At 38.4% G+C, this 25,375-nt stretch overlaps 2 protein-coding genes across 2 annotated transcripts in view; both read left to right on the top strand.

Moving 5' to 3' along the window:
* rut (adenylate cyclase rutabaga) overlaps window positions 1-25,375 on the top strand; it is a 114,603-nt gene that overhangs the window by 35,517 nt on the left and 53,711 nt on the right. The window contains exons 4-7 of the mRNA XM_074087778.1: window positions 570-719; window positions 2,089-2,207; window positions 11,259-11,370; window positions 14,027-14,154. Of these exons, the coding sequence (XP_073943879.1) occupies window positions 570-719; window positions 2,089-2,207; window positions 11,259-11,370; window positions 14,027-14,154 (509 nt within the window). The remainder of the gene's footprint in view (window positions 1-569; window positions 720-2,088; window positions 2,208-11,258; window positions 11,371-14,026; window positions 14,155-25,375) is intronic.
* Window positions 23,835-25,375, top strand: part of LOC141427677 (uncharacterized) — an 8,063-nt gene continuing 6,522 nt past the window's right edge. Inside the window, exons 1-3 of the mRNA XM_074087274.1 lie at window positions 23,835-23,940; window positions 24,399-24,474; window positions 25,260-25,372. Of these exons, the coding sequence (XP_073943375.1) occupies window positions 23,837-23,940; window positions 24,399-24,474; window positions 25,260-25,372 (293 nt within the window). The 5' untranslated portion in view covers window positions 23,835-23,836. The remainder of the gene's footprint in view (window positions 23,941-24,398; window positions 24,475-25,259; window positions 25,373-25,375) is intronic.

The raw sequence follows: 25,375 nt of genomic DNA, 5'->3' as shown, positions 1-25,375 counted from the left end.
GCAGCCCTCCTGTTTAATATTAAATGAAGTATCCAGCGGAAGCATCCTATTAGATATACCAAGACACCGGCTTTTGGTTAATAACAATGCGATACTATCGCATTTTGATGACATTGATATGTATCAGGTTATAAGAAATTTCTGTAAATGATTCATGAACTTCTAATTTTATAAGCTATTAAATAAGATGACGTAGTATACATATAAGCCTATAGTAATGGTCAAACATATAAATATTGCAATCATGAGTACTCCATTCAATAAATAAACCCACAGTAGAAATAATATAACGAAAAAGAGATTTAGGCAGCAAAAACATCTAGTTTCGTTTTTGTGAAAAGCTTTTTCCCCGTGTTATAATGATCGTTAGACGTAGAGCCTGATAATAGAGCGCCTGTAAAAGATGAGACAGGTGCACGTGCCGATCGAGCTGCCAATCTCAATAAACCGTTTTATACAGGCTGTGCGGGTGCATTGCACCTTGTCTATAGGCTCAGTCAAAAACTCCAAAAGCTGCCAGAGAAATGGTTGGCTATATCTATACCTACTAAGCTGGTTGTTTTGTGCAGATGGTGGGCAACGTGGTGGTGTTTGTGTGCGTGAACGTGGTTGGCGCGCTGATGCACTCTCTGATGGAGACTGCGCAACGACGCGCGTTCCTTGACACCCGAAATTGCATCGCGGCGCGGCTGGACATGGAAGACGAGAACGAGAAACTGGTAACGACCTCATCACATCATCTTCATCATCCATGATCAATGTAGTTACCGTACCTGCCGATAACACAACTCTGCAGCGTTCCTTCGTACCCTTACCTAACTGCGTCAAGCTCATCATAAGTTTCTAGTCCTGAAACTACATAAGTTACGCCAGTGTAAAAGGGTCTGCAGGATCAGCCGCAATTGCATAGGAGAATAAATAAGACAAGAGGTTATTAATCCTGATCATCATATCATTGGTTGCGAAGCATCGTTGCGTGGTGACGTTTAATCAATGTTGGTTGTAATACAGTAGGTATGCCTGTAGGACTGAAAATTGTTTGAACGTAAGTGTATTTTAATTTGGTCATCATGTTGATTAGATATTGCGATCAATCTTGACTTAAAATTACACCAACGAACGTGCCTAGTTTACAACTAATGGCTTAACATGCTTTTACGGTCTGTCTGACGCATTTCAATCTAATTGCAATGTCTTCATAGGAAGTTTTTTTTTTAATTTACGTTTATGCGGCTCATTGAAATGCCAAGTATTATCGCCAAATTGCAGCTTAATCGTTAACATGAGATGGTTTTTAATTGGCTGTGCTTCTGAAATCCAAGAACGTTTTCTGGCATCGCGCGCGCCAGAATCCTTTTACAGCTACACTGCGCGCTCCATAGACGGAGAACAGAACGAATTGCTGCTTAGTATACTAATGAAGAGAAGACTGCCCCATCTGTGGCTTTTGTGTTGAAAAATTCGAGTAAGCACAAGCAGAGCTTGTCGGCTTAAATATTCGATAACTCCACGACTAAATGCTTGTTGAAAAGAAACAAAAATACAGCGGAGATAACAGTGTTTTGTTTGCAACAAACAAAATAATTTGACAACCAGACAACGCGATGAATGTTTGACACACCACTACATCAATCAAAGATTTAAGCGTTTCAAATCACAGAACACGATATTTGTATAAAGGGCTATTGAGATTCAAAGTTTGACATTTACAACTCACAATGGCTACATTGTGGCGCTGTTTCAGCACTCTCTACTTTTAACATGGATTGAGAACCCCTATTTATCTTCATTCGTGAAAAAAGTAGTGATCTTTTATACGGAACTTTTACCTACCTATTACACTACACTACACTCATTTCCTGTTTGAGTTTATCACTGGTCTTCTGAATAATATAAATTTGTCATAATTTATTTTCAGTACGTTGTGGCCAAATATTTAGACAAGGTCAACATTAGCGAAAAATGGATAGAAACTGCGAAAATGATATAACTTTTCGATTGCTTGATTATCTTCGTCACATACGAGATATAAATTGGCAGTCAGCATTGTATAAGACCACAATTATAAACTCATTATTTTGTCAACAGGAACGATTATTGCTGTCGGTGCTGCCTCAACACGTCGCCATGGAAATGAAAAACGACATAATATCGCCTGTTGAGGGCCAGTTTCATAAGATCTACATACAAAAGCACGAACAAGTCAGGTTAGTACCAGTGTTCATACATGTGGGAAGAAGCTTTAGTGATAAATTATCCTATTTCCAATAATAAATTAGATAGCTATGTACTAACATTAATTAAGTATTTTTTGTTATAATTTGTGTTTTTACAATATGCAAATTGTGATTAAAACTGACGAAATGCTAAATTATTAAATTGATTAATAGTCTTGAGATTGAACGAACAGCGATCACAAAATTGATTAGCATTGAAACTAAGTCTGGCAAGTAACTGCGCAGTGCATCAAGAATAGAGGATGTTGCATTTTACGCATGGGGAAGACCTAACAGCCGCAACGTAAACACACGTTTTGATGTGTTTTTGCATGAGCCATGAATTCCTATTGTTAAACATTTCAAGTGGTTTGATTTCGGGTATAAAGTGCCTAATGATTGATGGCTTGGTGAACAAAACTCTTTGCCTCGAGGGTTATGATTAGGAACTAACTAGGTATATTCCTGTCGATATTGTTTTTTTTTTTGAAAGATTGTCTAGAAGGGATCTTTCTGTTACAAATTCTTTCTTTTCAATGTACTATTTTTCTAAATTGTGTATTATGTGATACCTATTCTGTTCAATAAAGAATCGTATTGTATTGTACCTACCTATTGGCTAAAAGTAAATAGCGTGCTTTATTTATTTTACTTTGTTTGTTTTGTAAAACCGACGGTAAAGTTATGACAAGCCAACACAACACCCAACCCAACTCAGCATTAATACATAGTCGTCTACATCTGAGGGTTCGTATAAATATATCTTGCCAATTGTATAAATTTTGTTCTAAGGCCTTTGAAAGCAATTAGGTACGTACGTCTACCAAAACGTCTACTTATAAAGCCCGTTTGGTTAGTAGGTCTAGTATAGTGCCTACTTTAGGATTTATTGTAGTAGTAGAGTGTCTTGAACGGTGCAGTTTTGGCCGTCCTCCAAATTGAACTAGACTAGAAGCGATTCTCGTCAATTGAATAGACACTAGACTTATGGCATTTAAGTATCAGGATATTGTCCCCGGCACCAGCAATCGAATAGTGTACCAATTTACTTGCTACCGTTTCTAAAGTGTTTCTACTATTTAATGCAGCATTAAGTTCGCCTGGTCGATCTGCTTCATTTTAATTTAAAATTAATTCAAAGTTTATTTGCGGGTCTCAGAGTGTGCTGCTTTGTTTACAAATGAAAGCTCTTTATTGTACCAGTTTTGGCACTACCGTTGCGCCTACACAAGACTTGATAAAAAAATATGCTTACCTGTTTATGAATATTGTTGACCATTTATGTTTCAGGGTTAATTGGTTCGCGTTTAATAGTACTTTTCAAAAGCCAAAATAATGTCCACGATTGAACTGTTTATTTGTATTACTTTATTTCTGGTTGTTTATTTTTATCCCATAGCTGTTTACATGATGAATATTACGTGGTATTTTCTTGTAATTTTGTACGTTGAGTAAGGGAACGGCGCCAAAAGGCCGCCATCAGCTCAGCCGTTAACGTTTGAGGTTATCCGTAATGTTTCCCAAACTAAGATTGGTTTTTTGGAATCTTTTTGTATTTTTTTATTTCAATTCCAAATTTTTACTTTTACGGCCATCCCGTAAAACCTAAATTGAAAATACAAACTGAAATATAGATGCACAGAAAAACCAGAAAAATAAGACCATCACAGGGAATCGAACCCAGGTCCTCGGTATTCCGTACCGCGTGCTATACCGCTACACCACTGATGGTCAAACCATCAGTGGTCAAACCATCAGTGGTGTAGCGGTATAGCACGGGTTCGATTCCCAGTGATGGTCTTATTTTTCTGGTTTTTCTGTGCATCTATATTGTGTGCAGTTTGTATTTTCAATTTAGGTTTCCCAAACTAATTGTTACTGTTACATTATCGGCGGCAGCCACCGTAAGCGATGTGCTAGTTAAGATTAAAACTCTTATCAACCACTAATTACTTGCCTGCTTACCTCTTGATAAAGAGAACTTGTTTTATAGAAATACCTATTATGATGATTCAGTGCATATTTCGCATTTGTAAGCTCAAAAACTGACTTTGCACTATTATGTACCTTCGTATTGTCTTAAATAAAAAAGTATATGCTCACCCGACACATGTTTAAAAACTCCACCGCAAATAGAACAAAAAATAGTTTGTATGTACACTATGTGTCTGTTTGTTTGTTCCGGGTTGCGCCACGACACGACGGCTGATCCAATGTTAACGAACCTTGGGCGAGTTTGGCAAATGACAGCACACATTTGTGATTTCCATCTGAATAGTTCCGACAACATTCATAAGAAATATTGTGATTTCGGATAAATCAAATATGTATGCGGACCATTGACCCGTGCCGCCGGCTGACTTTGTGTCTTGCGAGACACCGATAAACGTCAAATTATCGCTTATTAATAGACGTTCATGACCATCTATTACGTTTGTGGCACTTGAATTATGTGTTGACGCTATTACAACGCAATACTTAATACATTTCGATCATTATTTTTCTGGATTTTCGTTGAATATCTGTTTATTTCAATGGAAATAGTTATTTATGACTACGTATTCACCTTCCTTATAAGACGTTGTATGTAATATTTTAAGGTTTGTTGTTTGTTTTAAATGTGCGATTATTCGAATAGTAAAAAGCGGGTATGATGTGAAATCATTAATTTACTGCAACCATAGTCGAAATCGTCCTCTCGAAACATTCTCCCGCAACGTCCTCCCGCCTTAGACAATAAAAGAAACTGATTGTCCGATGTGATGAAGTTTCATTTTCACATGATTAGTTTATGTGCAAACTATAGTTTTGACTACATTGTTAACTTCACTCGTTTCTCACACAACTCTCAAAGAGGATTTTTTAATACAACACCTCAATAACCCGCATGTAATGCCCCAGATTGACTTTTTATAATTTTATGACTCTTTGTTTCTTGATTTATTACGTTGTTTTCATAACGAGATTAATAAGACGAGAACATAATCATCCACTGCGATTTGTTTGTTCTTCAAGTTTTATTGTTTTAAATGCCACCGTTTTCGAAAATTATTGTATCCAACCTAACTTACCTATTTTACTCACCACTCATCTTAACGTTTTTAAAAATACATATTCCTAAGTGTAATGAACTAATGATGAATACAGAGTCAAATACTTTCTTATAGGCTCAGCTGAGTAGAAAAAACTCAAATCTCTTTGGCAGCAACGTTCAAATGTACATTTGCCAAGAAAGTCGTAATACTTGACAAGTTGTTGTGAAGTTTCCTCGATATAACTGCCAACTGATCGCCGTGCCGAATGTAGCAGAGGGTGTGACGTAAATAGCAAAAATCGTTTGGTACGATGAAAGGATTTCATTTTCGTCGGACAAATCGAAAAGAAACGATTCAGGATAAAAAATAAGGAAACGATAAAATTTCTAAAGATTCAAATGTGTTGTTGAGATTTTGGGCTACATCAAGTTGACGGGTATTTGATTAAACATTTTTTTTGTTCAATGTTTTTGTCAACTTTTTGTAATGATAATGATATTCTAACATAAATTCTATTCATTAATTAAAAAATTACATTAACAGATACGTTGATTTCATTTTCTTTTTTGGACATTTAGTCATCCTCTGGTAGCTGCAGCGTGTTTGAGTGTGGGCTCTGATCACAAAGATCTGCGATGCGCCAAGCTAACGTGGTAGCTGATTCATAGCGCTTATTTAGCCTCAAGCCTATTTGCTCTCTACATTGTTCAGAAGTGAGGTGATGTGATGATGATACATCGGAACACATTACCGGCACTATGAATTAATTAACATTATCATAACGATTACTTACCTTGTCCTCCATGAACTATTAAGATCAAGTGTTTAGCGCCATCGTTATGCAATTTAAACCCCGATTTACTTTAGTGGAGTCTGCACTGTGATTAGTTTCGCACGATTTCTCATTTCTACCCCTTCTATTGTGCTAGTCAGCGGGCTACGTTGCGGGTGTCTGTGTTGCTCATCGGCGGTAGACGGCTCAAGTGCAACGATCCTTTGTTCGGAGTCGTTAGCGCTTCTCCCGCTGGTGTATGTAGGCATCATAGCGCGTGACAAAACTACTGCTTTAAATATGAAGGCTAGGATATAATTTTTCCTTGTCCTAGGACAGTGTGATGGCAACTCAGGAACGTCTCTATACAAATCAATTTCCGCATGGTTGTAATGGTTATTTTTGATTTGTCTAGCGATCAAAATTTTTTGAATGATATGAATATGCCTTAAGCTTTTACACTTCCCACAAAGAGAAATGTTTGAAAGCTCAGCATCTGAAATTAATGATGTTGCTTTATAAATTTATTCCATCACATTTGTGTGGGAGTTGATGGGTTTTACGAGACCGGTAACGCTAGCAATTACAAAATACCGACAGATAACAAACGGAACTTCTGGCATCTTCTCATAACGGTGTTGTCTCAGAAATATTAACGAAAACCAAGCTTGTATTGTAACAATGGTTTAAGATTTCTTTAAATGTTAGCATATAATAGTATTATTTTCATGTGATGTTTGTATTAGATGATGAATAATCAAACAGCTAACTAAAGATGTGTGTTCATAGATTAAGTAGCGCTGTAAAATCTAAATGCTAAGTAAATATTTATACGACTCTAAATGGAAATGATTCACCTGCGTTTGGCTCGGTTTCAAATTCTAGAGAAGTGAGTAGAATACAATATTTTGATTTGTGTCTGTACCGTTAAGTACATAAACATCTTATCTCACTTTAAGTAAGAATACAAAATGGAACTATTTTATACACTTATATATAACGCAACCTCCATAATTCTCAGTTAATTGGCTTGGAAACGTTTTTCTTTCTTTTACGTGTTGGCTAGTTGATTTAACGCGTTTATCCGATGCTCATAAAGTCGGTCTAACCGGTATCGGGAACTAACAATACGTGCTAATCTAGTGCAAAGCCGCTTTGGTAGCTCATTGTTCAGTTTTAAGAACCGTGTCACTCTTTGCAACCCAATGGTTTTCATGCCCACTACTACTTAACAAGTAAATAAACTTATTTTATTGCGTGGTTCTAAAACTGTTATGTTATGTAGCATTCATATTTATCATGAATATTGTGTTGTGTACTGTGTTCGTCGGTTTAAAACTGTCCGTCCATTGTCCATGTCTCGTAACTATACCGTTTACGACATAATATGTAATATACAAATTGATTGTCTCGTAAATTCTTTGTTGGATCTATTAACCTGATTGTTAGAGCACAGAAATTCTTTCTCTCGAAATAAGGTTAACTCATTTTTATTTAGTTTATTCTTGGGACCCGACCGCTATGAATGTCGAGATAATAAGGGGGTGTTTTATCAGGGGACTGAGGCTATTTGCATAAGAAGGAAAGGAAAAGATTTTCTTGTCAAGTAGATAAGTAATAAAGATCTCAACGCTGAATAACAAATTTTTATATTTATCGATATAACGACATGTCAATCAAGTGGTTCCGACAGCAAATCAAGGCCAGAAAAGAATTTAATAGATCTATGAATATATCATGCGATAAATCAGGATGGATATGAGCACGTGTCTAAGGGCGGCAGACATGTCCGGTCAGCTCCCGGCGACGGCAGCCGAGCCCCGAGTTACTGTCACGTCACATTACCGGGGCGGCCGGAGAAGCCCTTCACTACTCATTACGCTGCTCGTCTAATCGATGTGAATGACGTGACGGCTTTGTTCATCATATTACCGACCACTCCATCCATCACAAGTTGGTTTGGCCGTTGGACATGTTTGCCGAGGCATTCATATAATCAATGAACTGTCCGTGTCACATATGGTTCTCAAGGCGAAATGAACATGCCCAGTCGACTCTATATAACTCTGGCTATCTGCCACATCTCAAAAATGCTGCACTTGTTGGAAAGACAAGACCAAACTGGGTTCTCGTTGCGAGCAAGTCGTTTGCGACATTCTATCTGCATGCAACCACAATAAAAATTAAAACAAAGGAATTTAAAAAGAAATGTAGACTTCGTGCCAATTAATTACCATGTAATGGAAAGAACATCAATTAATTACTTACAAAAAAAATATCATACGTATTTAATATTAACATAAAAGTAGGTATGGTGTTTTTTTAAATAGGCGCTTTTTTTAATATTACAAGTTTTGTCCGAATTCGATACAGTTGTTATGCGAAATAAATGCGAAGGTTTTAGAGTTAACTAAGGGGTCGTGTCCCAGCGCAAGTACGAGTAAGATGAAATGTGAGACAAGTCTACCTTCATAATAGACCGCAAATAAGAATTTCTCGATTTCCCTGTAGGGGCGTGTTGCGTAAGGATTTTCTTTTGTCAGGATTTCGAAACCCAAAGAAGGCTTTATCGTGGCCTAAACTGAATTCGTTTTGGATATTTTTTGAGGTACCTACCTATTTATTAAAAATGAAATTTTGCTGTTTTCAGCACGAGTTTTCATAATGAAATACGTGCTTTGCCGCAATTTCGAGGCAAAAAATGCATTCGGCGTTCGCACAGTCAAATAAATTGAAGTCAGGAAATATAAATTTTCGGCATTCTTTTTAAATTACTTATTGTGATCGTTTGATTGTGCAATATGAATGAAGTATTCGAGCAGTTCAATTTAATAAAAATAAAACCGGCCAAGAGCGTGTCGGACACGCCCGAAATAGGGTTCCGTAGCCATTACGAAAAAATTAAATGATATTTTTCTAAGGATTTCGTATTTTTTACGGAATATTCCAAGTTTAGGTATATTTTATACCTTAGGCTGCTATTTATTTACTCTTAAACTACTAATAATTCTCAAGAAAACTCAACCGTTATAGTTTTCCTTGTAAGTTTGATATACTTACTACCATTCTGATTTTTTCAAATTTTAGAGGGGGGGTTTAGTTTTTTATATATATATATATATATATCCCCCCCTCGTGCAAAATTACAGCTTTATAGCATTGATAGCCCCCCGAGCAAAGCCGCGGACGGACATGCAGACAGACAGACATGGCGAAACTATAAGGGTTCCGTTTTTGCCATTTTGGCTACGGAACCCTAAAAAGAGTTGTTTGTTCAGAGCTCCGGCAAGCCTGTAAGCCTGGGTGTTGGGAAAACTTATTATTCTAATGCAATTAGCATTGTTTCCGTTCGCGCCTTGCTTTATGGTGTATGGTGGCCTGTCGCCCAAAGGGTGCGGTGCTGACGTCACGTCGGGTCGCCGTATTACCGTACTTGATCCGTTTAGCCTAAACGGATATTCCGCTGATAGGATTGCCTGTCTGACTACTGTCTGGGTTCGCTTCCATTGTGTTTTATTGTTCAAATGCGAACGAAGAGCCAAGAGAAACAATGATTTCTCTGAGTTTTTTACGGCGCTTTCCGGACAGTAATTTACTAATGGCCGATAGCTTAACGGTTATGAGTTCGGTTTGTGGCCGTGATGTCATATCTTTTTGCTCACACGACATCGCTTTAGATACTATGCTAACCTAACCAATATGTACCTAAGTATAGCGTAGATAGATACCTATATCTAGGAACAAATAATGTGATATAATTTGTTGTAAGTTATTCATAAGAAATGCTCTGAAAAACACCATAAAAATAGTGTCATAGATGTAAGAAAGTATTTAAAGCCGACTAAGCCTAGTAAAATGTATAATAAGTAGGTTTTTACCCTTGCTGCAAATATTCAAGTCTTTACACGCTTCGCCAATCAACCAAATAGAAGCGAAACAATAAAATTGGTAACGTACTCGTATTTGCTTGATTAACAACCAATACGGTTTTTTTGCATGGTAGAAATAATATAAACATTGAAAAAAATATATTGGTCCTTATTCTTTATTCCTTATTCTTTGTTTGACTAACAATCTGTAGTCAATATGTAGATCTAAAAAGCACTCTTTATCTTGTATTATTGGTTTTAGAGACGAGAAATTCAAGAAAATTGTGCCTAATTAGTACATATTTTACGTATGAATTATGAGTTTCTTCTGTGCTTCTTATGTACCTACTGTATATATATTTAGGTACTAAATAAATAAATACATTTTGCATTAAGAAAGAAAGAAAGAAGACATTTATTAACAAAAAAATATTTTTTATCGAATCTGTCAAAATAATTACTACTTAGTTATAAAAACGAGAATTAAGATTAAAAAAAACACGCATTTAATTAGCATTCTGTGAACACTGGCTAACGCATAAGGCGACGCGGCGCTCGTTACAAAGAGAAGCTGTGTGGGAACTAAGCCGAGCCTCGTAGAACTTAACTATGCAGAACAATTTGATTAAACATCGAAGTCCTTTGAGGAAAATAACAGGTTGATGTACATCGCTACGATACACGTATCATCGGGCGTGCCTGCCAAAGCCGGCATCTTTTCATTGCGGATTATATGTGAAACCACTTTGGCGCTCGCATCCCTGGACATAAGAGGATTATCATATAACTTTTCACAACATTAATGTATCACGAAACGACCAAAACAAAATTACGCTTTTATGTTTTGGAACGCGGTGAAAACACGCGTGTCGGAGCTTTGTAACGGCGCGTGGTGTTTAAAGAGAACAAAGATGACGGGCGCGAGATGCCCATTGTTAATACCGCTGTTCTGTTCTTGTTAATGTTGAAAAGTAAAAGGGATCAAAGTGACTAAACAATAGAGGCGCCTGATTGTAAGAATCACGAAAGCTATTTGTGATTGTTCAAACTGTACCTATAAAGCCAAAGGTCAGGAGAGCGTTGTCAAAGCAACAAAGAATATTTAGCTGGGACATTGAATTTTTTCATTACTTAACTTAGTGTTATAGCCGTTTTTTATCATTTTATTACGGTTTTTATGGAATAAATTACTAAGCTGTCCGCACAGTTCCGCGTATTTTTTAAACGTTGCCACAGGCGAAATAATTTTGCTTAATCGTTATTAATGTTACTCATCATACATTTTGGACTCGTGAAACTTTGCGATGCATTTTCATTGCGACTACATGCTAGCTTGACGTGTATTAAACTAATTTTTTTTTTTTAGTATACTGTTCGCTGACATAGTGGGCTTCACGGTGCTCGCATCGCAGTGCAGTGCTCAGGAGTTGGTGCGGTTGCTAAACGAACTCTTCGGCAGATTTGACCAACTCGCCAGCGTAAGTTGACAAAACATGTACCTAGTTTAATTTATATTGTTCCATTACATTTATTTCGCTTGTATTTAATGGAAATTTAAGTAATATGGTCATGCAATGTGTCATTTATGTCAACATGCGAACCTGCCGTGGTCATTAAAAAAAAACCTCCACCACACAAAAATATGGGCTTGTGACAGTTGCTGTGTGACATTGTTTGATGTGTGAGAGAAGGACGAGTTTTGCAAGTTAATATAATTTGTGTCGGACAGACGGAGCTGTTGTGCACGATTTGTGGCGGAGAAGCAACGTAAAATAGTGTGTTTTATTGATATGGATCTGCGCAAAGTAACGCCTGAATCGATCAACTATATACTTGCATTGCCATCCAATATAAATTCGTACACCGAATTTAAATTTCTGCGAAAAGTAAGCGAAATCCGAGCAGTAAGATTTGCTGTTAATAAACTAAGTACTACTTATTTGTAAATAGAATTTTATTGTAATGCTTAGGACAGTTAGATAATTTTACCATAGTACAAGATAGCAGTTATGCATTTCTAAATACATAATCCAACATATCACGGAGTTTTTCTATTTTAAGCCATGACATTTAGTCTTAATTTAACAATCCTTCGTCCTTAATATCGGTAATACCAGTAATTTCAAAATCACACCTTTCTTTCTACTCGTTAACATATTTTCATTTAGGCAGTAGATACATTTGAGAACTGAACAACCCTAATTACTGCCTCGACATGCCGCTTCTATTCAAGTAAGTACATTTAAAAGCTTTTTTGGCTTTCCAAACTGACACCGCAACTCCATTAAGAAATTGAATTATTAAGCTGAAGGCATCAATCAGAAAAATTGATACTGAAATAAATACCAGAGTTCAAGCTTCAGAATGCACGGTGCGGGCTCAGTAGGCATTGGATTACTTTGTCGTGAGGTACTAAGCCTTATTAAACCCAAAATTAAATGTAGTCTGCAGTTATATTACGTGTAAATACTGCGCTCCGCCTATTGTGGATTAAATTCGTTTATTATGTGTAAAGAAATAATAGTAGGCACTATTTCTTGCCTGCCAACCCGTGGCCTAAATACCTGCGAAGGGTTCAAAACTTTGGCACTATTCAGGACTTTAATAAAGCTATATTTTTATAAGTTTACTAGGCTCCAGAATATTAATAATTAAGTACAATATTGTGAAATAAAATTGGTGATTTTAGTAACATCCGTCTACCGGAAATATGAAAATCCAATCATCACAACAAGAGAGCATTCCTGTAAGTAACGTAACACGTCGGGCGAAACCGCTCGGCTCATGAATTTTATACAACGAATACATTGTAGCTATCGGCCTTCTATTTGAGATGTGCTTTCATAAATAACTTATACGTCGAAATTGGTTAATGGCTTGTTGAGGCAGAAAACATCTTTGCTCATAATAAAGAGCTGAATTTGGGATATACAGGAGGTTCATTGAAAACTGGGAGTATAAAATGGTAAATTTATTTTCGCATGCTGTGAAAGCTTCACTGGCGAATGTAGGGTCTTTTCATGATCCGGCGAATCTTGGACCTTTGTTAAGTATGGATTAGAGATTTTAAACTAATGATTGGAATAGGTACTTCTTAAATTACTGAATTATGAACATTAAATGAGAGCTGCTAAGTATTGTAAAAGAGGTTCAGAATATACAGTTTCTTTAACTACTCACATATCATAAGAAAAAACATTCACATATCTTCACCGATTAGTATGGATCATTCTTATTTCCGTGTCGCACCTACCAAATTTCGTATAATATTTGTAAGATGTAGGTAACTAGGTCGCAACAGTAAAAGTTCAATGATATAATTGATACTTACGATAAATTATTTCGATATTATCCACCACTTAATGAATTTAGTTTCATTTGTAGAACTTATAATAGAACTCGTGAAAACAGACCACATTTGTACTGTTGTTATTAATAATTTTACATTATATGGTACCAAAGGCCTCTCCATGTTAGCTTCGGTCCCATGAATGCCTTTCAAATGACTGGGTCCCCATGGGCCCGTGGTCGGAAACCCGTACCGACAATAATAATTCCTGAATCCAACTTCTCTACCACTGTACAACAACCAAGAAAACAATCACAAATACAGCAAAATTCACAAACATTATACACAGTTGACGCACGGTAACTTGATACTTGGCATATGTCCGTATCCTGTACCAAAAATAACCGACTTAGGGCCTGTTTCACCACTTGTCGACTATCTTTAAGTGATGGATATCAGTAATGCCGTCTCTGTTTGTTTTGTCCGAATAAACAAAGACGGCATTACTTTTATCTGACACTTAAAGTTAGTCGACAAGTGGTGAAACAGGCCCTTAATGTCGAGAAAATCTTTCGAGTACCTACAAAATAATAATTGTTTATTTCAAATTAAATCTATATTTTTTGTTAACAGATACATTAATTCTTATAGACTAAAGGAGTCAACCCATTACACCGTAGCACGTTCCGTAACCAACCGTCGGCGTCGCGTGTCATGTATGCGTTTGACATTGCGTTATTGATGCGTTCCTATTACGGTTATGTATGGCATGATAGGGTGAAGTAGGTAGAGACCTTAACGGTTAGTAATACTTACATCTAAGAGGCAACATGTTTCTCTACCAGGACAACCACTGTCTCCGCATCAAGATCCTGGGCGACTGCTACTACTGCGTGTCCGGGCTGCCCGAGCCGCGGTCCGACCACGCGCGCTGCACCGTCGAGATGGGGCTCGACATGATCGATGCTATCGCGTAAGTAATTACAAAACCACTTTAAGAGCGTTTATACCTGCTGAGCTGGCAACGTTGCGTTTTTTCATTTTATTTTCTTTAAAAACCGTTATTAAACATTTGTACGTTTTTAAAGAATATAAAAGTCTATCACGAATAATTATTGGAGTAGACACATTAACTTATATATTTAGAACAGTTCTATCAGACCACATTTTAATTTTCATTCAATTTTTATGGAATAATCGAGAAAAATTATCAAAAATGCAACGTTGCCAGCTCAGCAGGTATAAACGCTCTTAAGGGTATAGCCTTTTTTGTATTGTGTCGCGTGTTGTGTGGTCTTGTAATTTTGATTTCATACAGTGTGTATACAATTAATTAATATCGCCGTGTGACATAAATTGGACTGTATAACATCGAATGCAGCAGAAATTGCACCAGAGGTGTGCGAGAATGCGTTCATTTACTTATCCTCGCTCAGCCTCAGCTCAGCTCTAGTGGAAACAGCTCGCCGGAGCGAGGATAGGCAAATTAAGAGTTTCCATTGGTTCATGATCATGACAAACATTCCTCGCCACGCATCCTCGCACTTCTGTGGTGGAAACGTAACCTAAATGAAAACTCATTTCTTGCAATAAAAAACTTCCTTCTTGGCATATTATAAACTAAAATGAATGTTATGATTCCATACTTTCTTTTAAAAGAAAGTTACGTTTCAACTACTTTTCCATCGACCGTGGTTTCGATATACCGTACGCCGCCTTTCGCTATTTTATTTTGGGTATGACTGAATGAATATTGTAAAAGTAAAGACCTCCTACATGATCATATTAAGAAGGAAGAATTGGACATGCTACGCCCAAAAAACCTTCTTCTAAAAACTCTTGCCCGTAAATTTCGTGATAAATGAATATGAGTGTAGAAAGTCCGTAAATAACAATATAAAAGTGCTCTTCCGGGTTCTTTTATTTTAATTACAGTAACAGATGTTTGTTTGTACTGTGGAAGTAAAAAAAGCTTTACTATGGGCTCACTATTAATTTAGGATTTATTTCTGAAAAGTATGCTGTTTCCTTCGTAGAGAACTGCCCTCCAGCGAAAAAGTTTTTTCCAAGGAGAATCGGTAGGTTTGTACCTAGTGTTAAAGCTGTAATACGAGCGGTACCTAATAGCTTACGTGTTTCAACTAATTTACTAAACGACTACCTATATTAACAGGTAAAAGGGCACTTACTATAATTGTTAGTAAACCCGATCAATTACATAATTTTATCCTATAGGTTAGTAGATAGATAGGCATGCGTAAGGCGCGGTACCCATCGTTGTATATTCACTTTGAACTCGTCACGAGGATTTATTGTCAAAAAACATTAAGCAATATAGACGTTAGGCTCAACATTACAAAGCTCGCAAATGAGCTTTTGTCTGTGGGGACGGTCCTTAATAGATATTATACGAGCTTTTAACGATTAGGCGTGTATTGAAACAAATATTTACAATACTGTCGCATGTCACATGCAGCATTGAGTTAACAACCTTACATAATACGGCTTGTATAAAACAAAGGGCTTTATTATGTTACTGTGCGCCATAGTTTCTACGAATTTTATATCGTTTGTTTTAATAAGTATCACTTATATTATTAATAACCAACTATTATCGTAAGATAAAAATAAAAATAAATAAAAAGAAACACACCTTTTACGGCTGAATGTATTAAGGGACTGCTATCTACTATAAGAGCATTTATGTACACCATATGTTCCTGTGAATATCTAAATGAAAAATGAAAAAGATATTTCCGTTGTTAGTATGACTGAATATGTGACATCGCCATTTGTACCTATTGTTTTTGTACGTATTAGCAATAAACCCAACCCATACATACCCATTGTTGTACCCAGGCCTCTCATGGCAACAGGAACTGACTCATAGTTCTCACGCGCGAGCAGATCGGATTTGGAACTTCACATGCGCAGCGTTGAATAGCTTTTCGGTTATTTGAGGTGTTTTTTGTGAAATGCTCATTGTTAAATTTAGCTTCGCATATAATTTACGTGAAACTGCAAAATATAGGCCGAGAGTTGGAACCATATTATCTTACCTGAGCTTGGCCGGTTTTTGAGTTTTAACTACCGTCGTTAAGTTGTTCAACTTATTTAACTCCAACTAATTTTGTTGGTTCGTTAAACAGATAGGTAATACAGCAAAATAGAAGCTGGTTCCTAAGCTGAGGCTATTTGTCTATAATGTAATTGGAAGCGTACCTAATCGTATTCATTCATATGTTTTCTTGTCAAGCGATTAAGGATGTGGGTAGAAAAAGACGGAGAATACCTACGATGGCGAGAGTCACACATTAAACAGTAATAGCTGCTCGCGTACGTACTTTTAATTTTTGTGAAAATTAAATCCCACGATAAGCATTAATACGATGCTGTAAAGCTTTTTCCAAAATGTTTCAAGGTTTCCCTAGTATTTTCTCGATATTTTATATAAAATCGAGTAGGGAGCGGTGCAGAGCGGCCGACCGTACGCCAGAGCAGTGCCTATCAGCGCGTACTCATCAAAGGAGCGCTAAATATACTCCCGCCCGTGAGTCCTGGGTGGGCTGAAGGTTAATAGGCCACCACGAGGCCCAATGCTGCACTTATTGCTGGCTTTAAAACGGTTACTTCATCTTTTGATATCATTCGAAATGGTATTTATGTTGTCGTTAAAAGATAATTAAGGGTTTTCATTTCGTACGTTATTAAGCGACATAGGCGAAAATAGAATGAAGAATTATGGTTTTAGCAGTATGTGTAATAATAATACCTAATGGTAAATATCACGGGACACTTGATACCATTTAATATTAATCTAGTCCCAAGGTAAACAAAGCTTGTGTTATGTAAAGGTTATCTACCTATGTTTTTATGTTCCACTTCAGGGCCGAAGCTCCTCGTCTTTGTTTCATTATTATGTCCTGGGCGGCATAGACTAAAATTCTGTACCAAAAAAAGAATTTGACGAATCTTAGGTTCATTCAAATATTCTAAGGGACCTAACGTGAGAGCAGCAGTGGTGGCAATAGACCAACTACGAACTCTGGAAAACCACCACACTACTAACCTACCAATCCTCATCCGGCGACCGCACCACTCTCTCAAGAATGCCACTTAAAGACCAGAGAAACATTCCAATACAGTAAGAAAAACCAAGTTTTCATGGATGTAGGTAGGTGTAAGTTAGGACAATATCATTAGATACGATTTCTGAAATGAATAAATGCGGCAGCTTAGCAACATTTTGGTTTCATTGTTTATTTGATGTTGACTAGCTATCAATTCTGAAAGACGTCGAAACTATGTCCCATCTCTCGTACCTAATTCGCATAGGTAGGTATGTACCTAGTCTGGTTCTCCTTTTTAAAGTTATTTAGCTTATTTACCGTGGTGGATATAAATTATGAAGAGTTATCGCGCAGTCTACACAAAGTAAAAATAAGTGCGATCGGCAATCAACATAGTGTGACCGCCGCCGCAAACCTCAAGCCGGGATGGCATTTCAGACGCCTGTCCGCTCTCAGCTGCTATACCCTTGTTTACAAATACTACTAACACCATTAATGCAAAATGTGATATGTGTGTGTTTTTTATTCCTTAATGCTAAAACGGCTGGGCGGATTATGCTGAAATTTTAGTACCTTGTAGAAAGCTGGACGTGTAGAATAACACAGGCTACTTTTCATCCATACCTACGTTACGGGAGCTTATATCTAGAGATATGCAATTTGTACGGTGTTGGTCATAAGTCATAACATAACACGTAACCTATATGAATACCGCGACAAGGGCGTAGCTAGGATTTTGTTAGGGGCGGGGGGGGGGGCAGGCGCCGACAAACCAAGAATATATCTAAGGTAAATGCTATGCCTATGTAATATTACTCTACGGTTTGAGAGCATTCCAGCATCTTTTGGGGGGATGGGCTGCCTGTACCGCGATACGCCCTTGTACCGCGATCAAATTTTTGGGAATTCCCATCGAAATTGTGTAAATTCTCAGAATCGCAATTCGAATGCCTATGTATTGGTATACGCGAGCGAAACCGCGGGTAAGGGCTAAACTTTAATATAGCCCACGCAAAAATATAATAAAGACATTATTTATTGCGGGCCGTCTAGCGACGTTTTTGTTGTAAATCTTAATTTACTACTCTGACACTAACAAGGTTAATGCGATGGTCACTTGGTCTTTCTCAGCACGTGTTCCAGAACCTTCAAAGTGATCGTTTGATTGATGAAACGAACCCAGTTTTCTTAAATCTTTTATTGCACGCTATTATTTACAAATACAAATTAGTGGGTAGTTTATAATCCGATCCTCAGTCTTCCACTTTAAAATCGTTGTCTTTATCAAACAATTTTGAACTTAAATTAGATTGGTTGAGCTTTATCTAATATCTAATGTCATTCACGCTAAGGGTCTCCGTCTAGGATCCCCGTCGCGAAGATCCTTATTTTGAACGCGAAAAAATACGCAATTACCATGGGTGCGGGCAGGATTATTTTCAGGTTATTTTACATCTTGCATATGCATATAGAAAGTTGCATTTATAGGTTTCATTTTCATTCTGAACATATCTTTGTCTTGTTCTATTTTTTTTTCTTTTACGCCAGGGGGTGCAAGTGCACCCTCTTGCACCCCCATTCCGGCGCCAATGGCGAATATGAAACTCGCCGTGTCGTATCCGTTGCGATCGATGTTATTATTATTATTATTATTATTATTAAAGGTCAAAAAATACAACAAGTTACATTACAGGTCTTAGTCCTAAAGAGTAACAGGTTGGCAAAACAAATATTTACACTTATAATTATAGAATAAGGATAAAGTATAAGTAATAAAAGTAACAAAAAAAAGGTAACAATTTTAACAAATATAACAAAAATTACAAAATGCTGGTACTTACAGCTAACTTATATTTTCACATATACGCATACTCTTCCTTTCTATCACCGTCCATACATCAGCAAACACATCACACTCAAACTCTTTAATATTGAACATGTTCAGTACATGTAGAGCACGGCAGATGGGAGAGTAGCGGCGCGATACAGTGCGCGCGGGCGGTGGCGCGAACAGGCGGCGGCAGTGGCCGCGCAGCCGGCCGTGCTGCTCGGGCGCAGACAGGCGACACGCCTCACCCAGCAGCGCGGGGCAGTCGAAGCATCCGCGCAAAATTCGGATCACAGTCATAATTTGCTCGTAAAGTCTACGTGTCTCTAGCGAATTGTAGCCAAGAGTACCTTGGAGGTAGACAGTTGGGTACATAAAAGGATAGTATCCGCAAGATTTCTTGTAAAGGAAACGCAAGAACCGCTTTTGTACTTTTTCGATCATGAGAGCATACGTAGATTCGTGGGGATTCCACACACAGGAGCTCGCCTCAAGTTTTGATCTGACTAGTGCCGTATAGAGAAGTTTGACGATACCCATGTGTGTGAATTCCTTACAATTACGGGTGACAAAACCTAATCTTTTAAAGCCTTCTGGGACGAGCGATCGGATGTGGTCATGAAAGGTTAGTCCGGGATCAAATATGACTCCTAGATCTTTCATTGTGTGCGTTCGAGTTATAATATTATTGCCAAGCGAGTAGTTACCAGATATTCTCTGCTTTGCACGAGTGAAGCTCATGACGAAGCACTTTTTTGCATTTAGATATAAACGGTTTTTATTACTCCATTCCTGAATAGCATCTAAATTACGCTGCATTACTTCGCAGTCTTCTGGTGTTCGAATATCGACCACTATTTTGAGATCATCGGCATATAACAATGGTTTGGCGGATACCAAACAATCTGCCAAATCGTTAATCATAATTGTGAAAAGAAGAGGCCCGAGCAAAGATCCTTGACTTACCCCGGACTTTGTGTAGTAAAGCGCTGAGTCAAAAGACCCGAGGCGAACAAATTGTTTTCTATTTTGTAGATAGCTGGCAAAAAAGCGTAAAAGTAAGGGCGTGAAGCCAATTAAAGAAAGTTTTCGCAACAAAACGTCATTATCTACTTGATCGAAAGCTTTTTTAAAATCCAGGTAGACTACGTCAACCTGGCAACCTTCGTCGAGCTTTTTGTCTACATGATCTACAACCGTAAGTAGATTTGTATTTACTGAGCGGCCTCGTCTAAAGCCATGCTGAGAATCATGGAGATATGGGTCTATTTGTTTATAGATATTCGTATGCAACACACTCTCAAAAACTTTAGCGAAACTACTTAAGATGGCAATAGGACGATAGTTTTCGACTAAATTTTTATCACCTGTCTTTGGAATAGGCGTTACGCGTGTAATTTTCCAACGCTCCGGGTAAGAGCCTGTTAGAAGAGCAAGGTTGAAAATATGTGCCAACACAGGCGATAGCTCGTTTTTAAAGGCTTTAATAATGTATGAAGGCACGTTGTCAGGGCCGACAGAGCTGTTCGGTTTCAATTTGTCGATACCACGAACGACATCATGGGTTGAAAAACTTGTTATGGCAACCAGTCGATGATTCCCTGAGGTACATGTTTGATTAGGGTTCAATGATGGGGTGCGAGGTAGAAATACGCTACTGAAGTAATCTGCAAATGCACCAGCAGCCGCTTGCCCACTATGTTTTTGACTATTATAAGTAATAATTGGTTCAAACCCGCCCTTGGTTCGTAAGTTAGAAATATGACTCCAGAAGGTGCGGGGATTTCTCTTGATATTTTTCTGTATATTTTCAACATAATCTTTATATGCTAAGGAAACTCTACGCTTGATATCGGCCCTGATATTACTATATGATTGATACACATTTGGATCATGGGTGGTTTTCCACTTCTTATGTAGTGTACCCTTGATCCTGAGGTCGCGAATGATGTCACTAGTAAACCAGGTCGGATATCTTCTAGTAATTTTATTGCTTCGTTTTTTCCGAGGTACACATTTATTAAAGCAATCATACAACTGATCGTATAATTTTTCAACTGCTTTATTAACTTCCTTTTCCGCTAGGACCGTAGTCCAATCTAACTTTGAAATAGTGTCATAAAGTGAGTCAAAGTCAGCCTTACCAAAGTTCCAGTCTGTGGCCGGGTCGATGTTGCTAGGATCAAGCGGGGCTGCTCTCCCGAGCCTGCTGGTGGTGACGTACACGTCTAATGGTGGATGGTATGCATCTATTTGGTTTACCAAGCTCTCATCTGCCGTACACACACTAACCCTGCTCACACTCTCGGATACAAGAACGACGTCTAACTTACTTCCCTTATCATTAAAGATTGCGTTATAATCGGTAAGTTTACAGTATGTAAGGAAGTAACACATATAATTATTTATATTCAAATTAGCACTATTTAGATTAAGATCTCCTAATATAATATTTGTAACGTTTTTAGTGATTGTAACGTTATCTTCAACTTTACAAAACCAACTCATATAGTCATTATCAGTCGAGGTGGGTTTTAAATACACAACACATATATTATATTCGCGGCCGCGATGAGTTACTGAGACCCATAAATCTTCTCCGTGCTCGGTTTCTAACTCGGGCCTTCGCCGAAGTTGCACGCCGGGTCTCGCAGCCAACAGCACTCCTCCACCTCTTGACACTCTATCACGTCTGATAACAGTCCAGTCATGTGGGCGCAGTTCAGAGTCATCGATTGAGGAGTCCAAGTTGGTCTCAGTTACAGCAATAAGGTCAACTTGCAGGAGTGTGGTATTTTCTCGCCAGCTTTGTAGCTTAGTTTTTAGGCCACGGATGTTTTGATAAATTATGTGTAGTGCGCAGGTATCGGTTTTATTATGATGATTTTGTTTCGACACCCTTTTCGATTGGAGTCCGACCAGGTGCGGGGTGTTGGCGGGGTCGCTGCACACGCCTGGCGGTTCGTCGAAACCATTCACTGACTTCAGTACCCACGGGCCATGTCTCCGCTGTCATGAAGAGTTCGAAGGTACTTTCAGGTACGGTCAGCATAAATGACGCATAATTTTCATGTCTTAATTTCAGTTTTAATACATTGACTGTTACTGCACTGATATCTTCCATATACTTTTTGATTGACTCTGAAGTTGTGTTTGGCTTGAAGAAACAAGCGTGTAATTGTTTGGTCCTCTCAACGGTCTGTAAGTGTTGATTCTGACTATTTCCCTTTACTACTTGACGGGACGACTTGGTCTTGCGAGTTGTTACAGTTTGCCAAGAGTAGATCCCATCGTGGTTATGGGCATCAGTAGGGGTTTCAGTGTCAGGAACACGGGGGCTTGTAGGGGATGTGGTATTGAGAGCGGCGGTAGGAGTTAACATCTGTGTCGAAGCGGGTGATAATTGCGGGACGATTTTATTTTCTGTTAAACAATTTTTTGATGTCAACGTTTTGTAGTTTTGACCAACAGAAGACAAACTAGACTCTAGCATTGCGAGTTTCTGTGTTGTAAGCGCACAGTTTTGCTTTATTTTCAGGTTTTCCGACTCTAATTCTTGCAAACGAATTGCGTTAGATTTCAGCTCTGCATGAAGTAAATGACGTTCGTCACTGGCGGCCTCTACTCTCATTGCCAGCAGATCGATATCCCCTCGCATTGTAGAATATTTATTATTTAGCTCGACAAAAGTGTGGTTAAGTTCATCTATGCTATGGGCAAACTTATCGAGTCGCGTCTCTTGCTTTTCAAATTGCGCCTTAATATCGGATCGTAAATTTTTAAGCTCAATAAGAATTGCATCATTGGTAGAGTTTGCTTGAGAGATACAATTCGCAGCCTGTATTTGCGCATTGCTACTCTTATCAACGGTAGAGTTAACAGCGGTCTTCGGTAAATTCTTTCTCATTGTAATATTAGCTAACGAGTATTTTGGGTCCACATATTGTTCCTCCAGAAAGTGCTCATTAGTATTATAGATATCGGTGTCACAGGGTGCCACTCGAATCGGTGTGTTAGAGTTGTCCCGTTTCGGTAAATTGCATTTGCAAGAAGGGCATTCCCATGTATTCCTAAAATCTGGGGTCGATGCATCGTTAAATCGGGAAGGCGTTACATTCGAGCATTCCAAATCATATTTTAAGTTACACGTCATGCAAGATAAGTACTGACTTGTGTTAATTTTCTGTCTACAACCAGAGCACACTGTGGATTCCATTTTAGTAAAAGTCTTGTGCGGATTAGAAATTCTGTTATTCATGTTATGGTTAATAGCTATTTTCCCATGCAGCAATGTATATTAAAACGGCAGTGTAAAGCATTGAGACATCAAGAAAGCACAGCGGCGTACAGCCCAATGAGCACCAAGCGTCCGCTGATAAGTCCGCGAGAATAACGACGTAAGCGCCGTGTATATCGCGTCGCTTACGCGTACGACCAACTCCACTCTGTCAAAGCCGGCGTTGCTTCTTCGCGCACAGAATTTGAAATATATGCGAACGGTTATTTAGCCACAAAAGATGCTTTTGTTCATAACTTCTAAATAACTTTATAAAAATCAATTCGGTTTTCACTGGCACATATGTAATTACACTAGCTAAATTATAATCACTATCACTTTGACTAAGCACTGTTTTAAACTAGTTTAATGTTTTTTTTACTGAGGACTAACTTTACATTGATGTTGCTCTCACGAGCGTTACGACGCGACAACCAGTTGTTGTTCTTGATGGTACGTTTGTCGTGTCGCAGCGGATTCGATGTCGTCGTGCGAGTCCCTCCCGCGCGAGATCCAGTTGGCGCGGCCGCTGATGCTGGCCGGGCTCAGCCGGCGACACGCCGCGCACGCGCGCCGCGCTGACAGGTACGGCGCCGCTGGTGCTGTCGATAAAAGCAGCTGGTATAGGTAGCAACTGGTCTAAGAAACAACTGGTCTAAGAAGCAACTGGTCTAAGAAACAACTCTAAGAAGCAACTGGTCTAAGAAGCAACTGGTCTAAGTAGCAACTGGTCTGAGTGGCAAGTGGTGAGTAGCAACTGGTCGAAGTAGCAAGTGGTCTAAAAGCAGCTGGTCTAAATAGGAAGTGGTAAGTAGCAACTGGTCTAATTAGAAACTTGTCTGAGTAGCAACTGGTCTAAGTAGCAAGTGGTAAGTAGCAACTGGTCTATGTAGCAACTGGTTTAAGCAACAACTGTTCTAAGTAGCAAGTTTTCTAAAATTCTTTGTCTCAAAGTCGCGGAGCTCCTATTCCGATTGTATACCTGTTTTTTTTTTTTCAAGTTTTGCGAGCCGGGGTTTGAACCCGCGATTTGTAATTCGCAGGTACTTCTGGAACGCGCTTACGGTGGCGGTGGTGTACGCTCTGCCGGTAGTCCAGCTACTGTTCACCTACCAGAGAGTGAGTCAACTCTGCTTACTATTAATACACTGCTTTTAACCCCCGACGCAAAAAGAGGGGTGTTATGTAACTTTTACCGCTGTGTGTCTGTTTGTTTGTGGCACCGTAGCTCTTAAACGGGTGAACCGATTTGAATGCTGTTTTATTTATTTGAAAGCCGGTTTTCAAGCGATGACTCTTAGACATGTTTTATCAAAATCGGTTCAGCCGTTTTTGAGATATTGAACTTTGAAGTGACAAAGTCGGGGGTTTTCCAACTTTTTGTTGGTTAGGTCGCAAAACACAGATAGTACTGAAGTCAATCTCCTGTATGTACTTCACTTTTCATACCTACGCTCGCCGGTCGCTCTGGGGGGGGGGGGGGCTATGTAGTTAATGTACGACTTGTTAATGCACGCTTAATAATGCACGGCCTGATAATCCGTGCTTATGAGCACCAATTGGTATGTCCCAATTTTTGACAACATATAATAAATCGAAAACCATTTGGAGAAATAGGCTTTGTGAAATTTGGTATACTTATGTAAATTGCGTGACAATACAATAATCTGGTAGTGACATCCTGGTAGTCCAGCCAGGATCGTCTCCGCAGGACGGAACTCTTCAACGGTTAATGGCATCAACTTGGAATTTGGTACGCAAATTTAATATAGTTTGGCTGACAATGCAAGTACAGTCAACAAAAAGTGCAGTCAGCAAAAAAGCTTGTATTAAAAATTAAATTTTTACCAAAAACTTATTTTAAAACGGGTCCTAAAATTGTTATTACTTGTTATAACCAACAGATGGTGTTCCAAACGGGGGACCAGGACCTGTGTTACTACAACTTCCTCTGCGCGCACCCTCTCTGGTCGCTGTCTGACTTCAACCACGTATACTCTAACGTGGGATACGTGCTGCT

The sequence above is a fragment of the Choristoneura fumiferana genome, chromosome 5 (assembly GCF_025370935.1).
Source record: "Choristoneura fumiferana chromosome 5, NRCan_CFum_1, whole genome shotgun sequence".
Taxonomy (NCBI): Eukaryota; Metazoa; Arthropoda; class Insecta; order Lepidoptera; family Tortricidae; genus Choristoneura; species Choristoneura fumiferana.
The sequence above is the reverse complement of the archived record's forward strand: the minus strand, read 5'-3'. Positions and strand labels throughout refer to the sequence as shown.